Below are 7,427 nucleotides of genomic sequence, written 5' to 3'. Positions count from 1 at the left end.
ACGGCGGGAGGGGCCCGCTGGGGTTTCGGGGGCTATCGCGGCACTGCAGGGCCGGGCCGGCGGCGGAGATAAGCGGGACTGGGGCATCTCACCTCGGCTGCGGGGACCTTACGCCTCCCGGGAGTACATCCCACGGGACCGACACCTCCCCGACGCTGCGGAGGTAGGTTCGTGCCGCCCGGAGCCAGGCATCGGAGCCCGGGGCAGGGACGCGCGCCAGGGATGCACTCCCGGCGCCGGGGAAGGGAGGGCGGGCGAACAGGAGCCCTGCGGGCCGGCGCGGCGCGGGGCGGGGAGCGGGGCGGGGCGGAGGCGCCAGGGCCCGGCTGGCGGCAGCGGCGCGGAGCGCAGAGCGGGCCGAGGCCGGCGGGCCCGGGACAGGTGACGCGGACGGGGCGGGCGGCAGGGGCGACACGGCGGTGGGGCTGCGCCCGCCTGTCCCGGAGCCAAGCGGCTCCGGCACCGCCGGGGCTTTGGCGCGGCGCAGCCCCTGCCTTACCTTGCGCGAGCGTTTCCCCGGTGTGTTCCTGCTCTTGCCCTTGCCTGTCCCTTGCTCGGCCTCGCGGTTCCCCGAGCATCCTCCGCATCCCCGCCCCTCCCCAGCCCCGCGCTGCCGCTGCATCGCCCCCGTTGTTCCCTCCCACTCAAGACTGGTCCCAACACCCCTCTGCCTTCCTGTTCCTGCGGCTCCCGCTGTCTCCATGTCCGAATGCATCCCCAGGAGCCCAGGTGGCTCTGGGTGGCCCAGTCCAGTATTGTCCCCCTGTCCAGGGCACACAGCAGGTCCTGATGTGGTGCACATGGTCATCCCTATGTAAAGCGCTGTTTGCACACAGTGCTCTGTGTGTGTAGCATGCAGCATGTCCTTCGTGCCCATGTCCAGCGGTGCTTGCCTCTGCCCCATGAGGGCCCCTGCTGCTTGTTCACGCCATCCCACCATGGGTCCCTCTATGCAACCATACCACAGCCCATCCTGAAACATTGCCTCAAGCTCCTCTTCTCTCCACAGCTAGTGACCTGCCAGGATGCTGGGAGGCTACTGTGAAGGCAACAGCTCCATTGCCCAGGCCTGGGTCCAGCAGGGCTTCCAGCCCTGCTTCTTCTTTACACTGGTGCCGGCCGTGCTGCTGAGCGTCTGCCTGTTGCTGGGCACCCTGCAGTATGCCTGCTACGCCCGCTTTGGCCGTGCCATGGAGCCCAAGTACATTCCCCGCTCGCGCCTCTACTCTGGACAGGTCCTGCTGTCCCTGCTCCTAGCCCTGCAGCCCTTTGGTGGGCTGTTGTGGCACGGAGTGGGGCTGAGACGGCTCTACGGGTACATGTTGCTGCATGCCTGCCTCTGGGCCCTCAGCTGGGGCTGTGCCATTGCTCTCCTGCAGCTGGAGCGTACGCGGGTCCTGGCACATGACCGGACACGGGGCCATGGCACTGTCCTCCTACTCTTCTGGGCACTGGCCTTTGCTGCTGAGAACCTGACCCTGGTGTGCTGGAGGAGCCCACTTTGGTGGTGGGCACTGGAGGATACCAACCAGAAGGTGGGCTGGCGGGCCATGGGCAGGGAAGGAACCTTTTCTGGGGCTGGGGGTGACCTGCACCATTGCAGTGCAGGAATGGGGTGTGCGTGCCGCAATCTGCTGTGCCCAGGGTGTTTACGCTCCTAGGTTACACCCACACATTTGCCACATGACTTGGTCCCAAACCTATCTACCACAAACCTAGCTATCATGCATCTCTCCATGCATATCCAGCTCATCTCCTGCTTCTGCCTTGCCCAGTCCCACGTGCAGAGATGGAGATGTCTGCCTGCTTCCCACAGCCCTTTAATCCTCTGCTCCCCGCAAGGGTTGGTGCACCCAGAGCCAAAGGGCACAAAGCCAGATATGGCAGGGGGAAGGGATCTGGATGCTCTCTGAAGTGCTGTGCTCAAGCAGGGGCTCCCAGTGAGCTGCATGGGGTGTCTCCTCTTGCCCAGGCTGCACTGCATCCCCTCTCTGTGCGCTGCTCATTCTCTCTCTCAGCTCATACCCATGCCATGCCCGGGGTTGTGCTGAGGGCCGGCTGTGACACTGACCTCACACTTTCTGTCCAGGTGCAGTTTGGCTTCTGGCTACTGCGTTACATCTGCTCATTCATGCTCTTTGTCCTGGGCATGAAGGCCCCAGGGCTGCCCCACAAACCATACATGTTGCTGGTCAACGAGGAGGAGCGGGACGTGGAGAACAGCCAGGTGACTTCCAGAGTCAGAGCAGTTTTAGGATATGACCAGGGAGGAGCTGGGGACAAAATGGAAAGACAGTTGCCCTGGAATCAACATCTTCAGGAGATGGGGGAGGAATCATAGAATCAGCTGGGTTGGAAGAGACCTCTTAAGAGCATCAAGTCCAACCCTTGATCCAACACCACTGTGATTACTAGATCATGGCACTAAGTGCCTCATCCAGTCTCATCAGGAGCAAGATTTAGGGCTGCCCAAGCTTCCTGCCCACTGTCAGCAGACTGGGGCTCTGCTGGGAGGATGGAGTGAGCACCCAGGGAGGACGGGGGTGGTTTTCTCCTGGGGTGTTCGTAAGGGCCACTGCCAGCTGGGTTGGGGTGCCAGGGCAGTGATCCTTTGCTCTGCTCTCCCCTAGCCGCTCTTGACTGATGGTACCAGAACGACTTCCACCTGGAAGGATTTCCGGAGGAAGCTGCAGCTGCTGGTGCCATACATGTGGCCCAGAGGCAACCACCTGCTGCAGGGGCTGGTGCTGTTCTGCATGGCGCTCATGGGGCTGGAGCGGGCCATCAATGTCTTCGTCCCCATCTACTACAAGAACATTGGTGAGGCACCTGGAGCTCAATGTGTGAAGCTGCCCATGGCTGGGGGCTGTGCAAGTGACTTGTGGGGCTGCAGGAGTCTGGCAGGAGCAGAGTCCAGGGTGTCAGGGACCAATGCTGGGTGCTGGAGCTGGTTCCCACAGGCACCCAGTGATGCTCCCTGCCCCTCCGTCCTGACCCTTGCCAACCTCTCCCCAGTGAATGAGCTGACAGTTGGCGCTCCCTGGCACACCCTGGCCTGGACTGTCTGCAGCTATGTGGGGCTGAAGTTCCTGCAGGGTGGAGGTGCTGGTAAGGACCATTGGGAGGGACAGGGCACTGGGGAGAGACAGGGTGGGGCATATCTTGCAAGGGCTGGGGTGGCCGGGGATGCCTTTATCCCCCATCACTGCTGCTCTCTCTTGAATGCAGCAACCAGGGCTGCTCCTGTACTGGAGACAGTGGGTGGACCTCACCCCAAATCCCACTTTCCCAGCTGGGATTTCTTGATTAGCCTCATGCTCTAGTGAGACTGGTCTTGGCTGACCTTTTCACGTTGTCCCACAGGCTCCACTGGCTTTGTGAGCAACCTGCGCACCTTCCTGTGGGTGTGGGTGCAGCAGTTTACCAACCGGCAGGTGCAGGTGCAGCTCTTTGCCCACTTACATGGGCTGTCCCTGCGCTGGCACCTGGGGCGTCGTACTGGTGAGGTCCTGCGCAGTGTGGACCGGGGCACCAGCAGCATCAACAGCCTGCTCAGGTCAGAGCGTGCCTGTGGCAGGTGGGGGGTGGCTGGGCAGGCCCCCTGGGCCAGGCTGACATGCCATCCCCCTTCCTGCCCCCCAGCTACATCGTGTTCAGCATCGTCCCCACCATTGCAGACATTATCATTGGTATAGTTTACTTCACCTCAGTCTTCAGTGCCTGGTTCGGCCTCATCATCTTCGTGTGTATGAGCCTGTATCTGAGTGAGTGGGGGGGTCTGGGTGCAGTGTTTCCAGGCTTGGGGTGGCAGGAACCTGCCAGTGCAGCTCCCTCCTGCTCACAGCTCTGACCATCTTCATCACTGAGTGGAGGACCAAGTACCGGAGAGACATGAACACACGGGACAATGATGCCAAATCCCGGGCCGTGGACTCGCTCCTCAATTTTGAGACGGTATTGTAGGCATCAGAGAAGTCACTGAGCACTGCTTGGTGTTGCGAGGGACTATTCAGGTGCTGACCCCAGCTCTGTGTCCTGCAGGTGAAGTACTACAATGCTGAGAGCTACGAGGTGAACCGCTTTAATGATGCCATTGTCAAGTACCAGGTATGGGGCACTCAGCACCAGTGGTGGAGTCAAGGAGGAAGGAGCTAAGCCTCCTGGGCACCTGCGGGGATGATGGACCTCACAATGGGTCTGGTTAGGAGGCAGCACAATCCCACAGGACTTTGCCTCTTCCAGGTCTCGGAGTGGAAGGTCAGTGCCTCACTGGGCCTTCTCAACCAGACCCAGAACCTGGTCATTGGTTTGGGGCTGCTGGCAGGGTCCCTGCTCTGTGCCTATTTTGTCACTGAAAACAAGCTGCAGGTAAGGCTTGTGCCAGCTTGGGCAGCCCAATGCTAAGGTGGGGCCCTGAGGCTGGTGGTGACAGACCCTATTCCCTGTCCCTTCGAGGTTGGGGACTTTGTCCTCTTTGGCACCTACATCATCCAGCTCTACACGCCACTCAACTGGTTTGGGACATACTACAGGTAATGCTGACCGCTATGAAGGTGTCTAGGGTCCCCCTCTCCGTGGATGACTGGATCTGGATGTACCCCCCCAAACCCTTCCCTCTGGTCTTTGCTGTCTTACAGGATGATCCAGAACTCCTTTGTAGACATGGAAAACATGTTTGAGCTCTTCCACGAGGAGCAGGAGGTGGGTGCTGCCTTTCCTGGACCCTGCTCCCTGGCTCAGCCCTGTGGCCCTGCCCTAGGGACAGGCTGGGTCTGAGGCTGCATTTCTCCTTTGGCAGGTGAAGGATGTGGTGAATGCAAGTGACCTGCACTTGGAGGCTGGACAGATCGAGTTTGAGAATGTGCATTTCAGCTATATGGATGGGTATGGGGTGGTGGGTGCGGTGGGTGATGAGTTGAGCTATGGGGCCTGTCACAGGGCCATGGGGCCATGGAGTGGCCCTGAGTCCCTCTCTCTCTCTCAGGAAAGAAATCCTGCAGGACATCTCCTTCTCTGTTATGCCTGGGCAAACTCTGGCTCTGGTGAGTAGAAGCTTGTGTGTGGGTTCACTGCGGGAAGGTGGGATGGGGGAAAAGGGGCTAGAAAATAGAGGCGGGGGAAGGACAGACACCCAACAAAACCAACTCTTCCCTGTCCAGCCCCTGGCCTCCAGCAGCTGGGAGACTCGCATCTTCAAGTCTCTTTACCTTTGCATGCAGGTGGGACCTTCGGGCTCAGGGAAGAGCACCATCATCCGCCTGCTCTTCCGCTTCTACAACGTGCAAGGTGGCTGCATCCGCATCGATGGGCAGGACATATCTCAGGTGAGGGTGGGAGGCCTGAAGGGACTTGGACTGGGGACACACCAGCTCCTCTGGGCCTCACAGCACCACTTGGTGCAGGCACTAGCACCTCCCTGGGGCAGGAGTGAGCACACATGGCCTCTTTGCAGGCTGATGGCTGTGCCAGGAGTGGGATGAATAGTGTGACTGCTGGACCCCTGGGCTGAAATGCTGGAGACTGGCCAGGGCTCCCCAGAAAAGGCTGGGGCACTGTCAGGGTCCCACACCACAGGGTAGAGATGCAGCTGAAGCCTGTGCTGCAGGATCTTACAGCATACACCCTACAAGGAGCGGGGCTCATGGCAGAGGGGTAGGATTGGGGTTTTGGGGGTAATCTTTGCAAGGGGTGTGCATCTGTCTGAGCCCTCTCTCCCCACCTCCCCAGGTGAAGCAGGCGTCGCTGCGTGCTCACATTGGGGTGGTGCCCCAGGACACAGTACTCTTCAATGACACCATTGCCAACAATATCCGCTACGGACGGATCCTGGCCACTGACCAGGAGGTGCAGGAAGCAGCGCAGGCTGCTGATATCCATGACCGCATCCTTTCCTTTCCTGATGGTGAGACCCTTGCAGTCCCCTCCTTGTCCTGTGATACCAGGGTTCCTCATGACCTTCTAGCTGCCCTCACAGGTGTCCTTGGGTGACATGCCCTTTGGAGACACTTGTGTGACTGTGCCTTGCTTTGCCTTGCCCTGCATTCTCTCCAGGACTACTAAATCAGCCCCTGGTTAGGGATAGGTGAGGCTGCGCCAGGTGACTGTGTGGTCCCAGCAGGACCTCCCTGGGCAGCAGAGCCGAGTCCCCCATCCCCATCTTGGAGGACACCAGCACAGTATGTTCCTGCCCTTGTGCCTGCAGGATACAACACCCAGGTTGGGGAGCGGGGGCTGAAGCTGAGCGGGGGTGAGAAGCAGCGTGTTGCCATTGCACGCACCATCCTGAAGGGTCCCCGCATTATCCTACTAGATGAGGTAATGACAGTGGCCTCCTCCTGCTCTGCAGCAGCTGCCCCATCCTCAGCAGCTGCCTGCACTCCTTGCATCCCTTCCTCACACTCTGCCTATCCCACAGGCCACATCCGCACTCGACACGGAGACTGAGAGACACATCCAGGCCTCCCTGGCCAAGGTCTGCATCCACCGCACCACCATCGTTGTTGCACATAGGTAGGGATGAGAAGAAAAGGCTGATTCAGAAGGTGCTGAGCATCCTGAGCTGGCCAGCCCCTCCCAGAGGGGCACAGACTGTGACCCTCTGTCAGCTCAGGGGCTGACAGTTCCTGGGATTGCATCTCCTTGCACTATGCAAAACCCACTCCCAAACCTCTCCCCTCTGCGTAGGGATAACACCTGCCTTTCTCTGCAGGCTCTCCACGGTGGTGGGTGCAGACCAGATCCTGGTGCTCAAGGGTGGGTGCATCGTAGAGAGAGGGAGGTGAGCATGGAGAGGTGCTGGGTGCTGTCTGCCCATGGGGATCTCCTCCCTGGCACTGGGAGCAGCTCAGGACCCTGCACCCCTTCTCTTTCTCCACAGGCATGAGGAGCTGCTGCAGAAGGGCGGTGTGTATGCTGGCATGTGGCTGCAGCAGCAGGCCACTGATGAGGATGAGAGCAAGGAGTGCCACAGTGAGAAGCCCCAGGGCAGGAAGGAGTTGTGACCATGACCAGGGTCTCTGCTGTGATACTGACTCGGGTCCAGGCCCATACACTGCCAGGGAACCCTTTGCTGGCTGTGGGCTGGGGCCTGGCCTCTCTTGGAGCTGCAGGGGCTTGGTTGGACACTCCACTACATTTATACCTCTTTGTTTTGCTGTTGTGTGGTTTCTTAAACCAGGTCCTTCTGCACCTGTGTGCTCTGGGCAGGCAGGGTTAGTGCCTGTGCCCTTGTGTCAACTGGCAGCTCTCTGCCATGGGTGTAGCTCTGTGGGCTTAGGCAGGCAAGGGGCTGAGCAGGCTGTCAGCCCCTATACAAAGGGCTGAGCTTGGCAGGGGACTACACTCCAAGAGCAAAGGAAGAAGCAGGGCAGGTGGTGCCCTCTCACCCCCATGTGCCCTCCCTTGCACTCCCATCCACAGAGATGAGG

The 7,427-nt window shown here is 60.1% G+C and overlaps 1 protein-coding gene across 2 annotated transcripts; it reads left to right on the top strand.

Annotated features, from left to right (window-relative positions):
* The first annotated feature begins 301 nt into the window (after positions 1 to 301).
* Positions 302 to 7,147, top strand: ABCB6 (ATP binding cassette subfamily B member 6 (LAN blood group)). 2 transcript variants are annotated; one of them, XM_071562030.1, is made up of 20 exons: positions 302 to 381; positions 1,010 to 1,535; positions 2,090 to 2,227; positions 2,631 to 2,820; positions 3,016 to 3,108; positions 3,364 to 3,556; positions 3,643 to 3,764; positions 3,845 to 3,954; positions 4,042 to 4,107; positions 4,243 to 4,368; positions 4,456 to 4,532; positions 4,638 to 4,701; positions 4,799 to 4,884; positions 4,985 to 5,042; positions 5,220 to 5,324; positions 5,728 to 5,902; positions 6,203 to 6,315; positions 6,416 to 6,510; positions 6,710 to 6,778; positions 6,878 to 7,147. In XM_071562030.1, exons 2-20 carry the CDS (start codon positions 1,026 to 1,028, stop codon positions 6,999 to 7,001), a joined length of 2,514 nt encoding a protein of 837 aa, XP_071418131.1. In that variant the 5' UTR covers positions 302 to 381; positions 1,010 to 1,025; the 3' UTR covers positions 7,002 to 7,147. The 2 variants fall into 2 exon arrangements, with proteins under 2 accessions (XP_071418131.1, XP_071418132.1); XM_071562031.1 differs by lacking the exon at positions 2,090 to 2,227.
* Positions 7,148 to 7,427: the final 280 nt, after the last annotated feature.

Source organism: Pithys albifrons, chromosome 8 (genome assembly GCF_047495875.1).
Source record: "Pithys albifrons albifrons isolate INPA30051 chromosome 8, PitAlb_v1, whole genome shotgun sequence".
NCBI classification, from domain to species: Eukaryota; Metazoa; Chordata; class Aves; order Passeriformes; family Thamnophilidae; genus Pithys; species Pithys albifrons.
The sequence above is the reverse complement of the archived record's forward strand: the minus strand, read 5'-3'. Positions and strand labels throughout refer to the sequence as shown.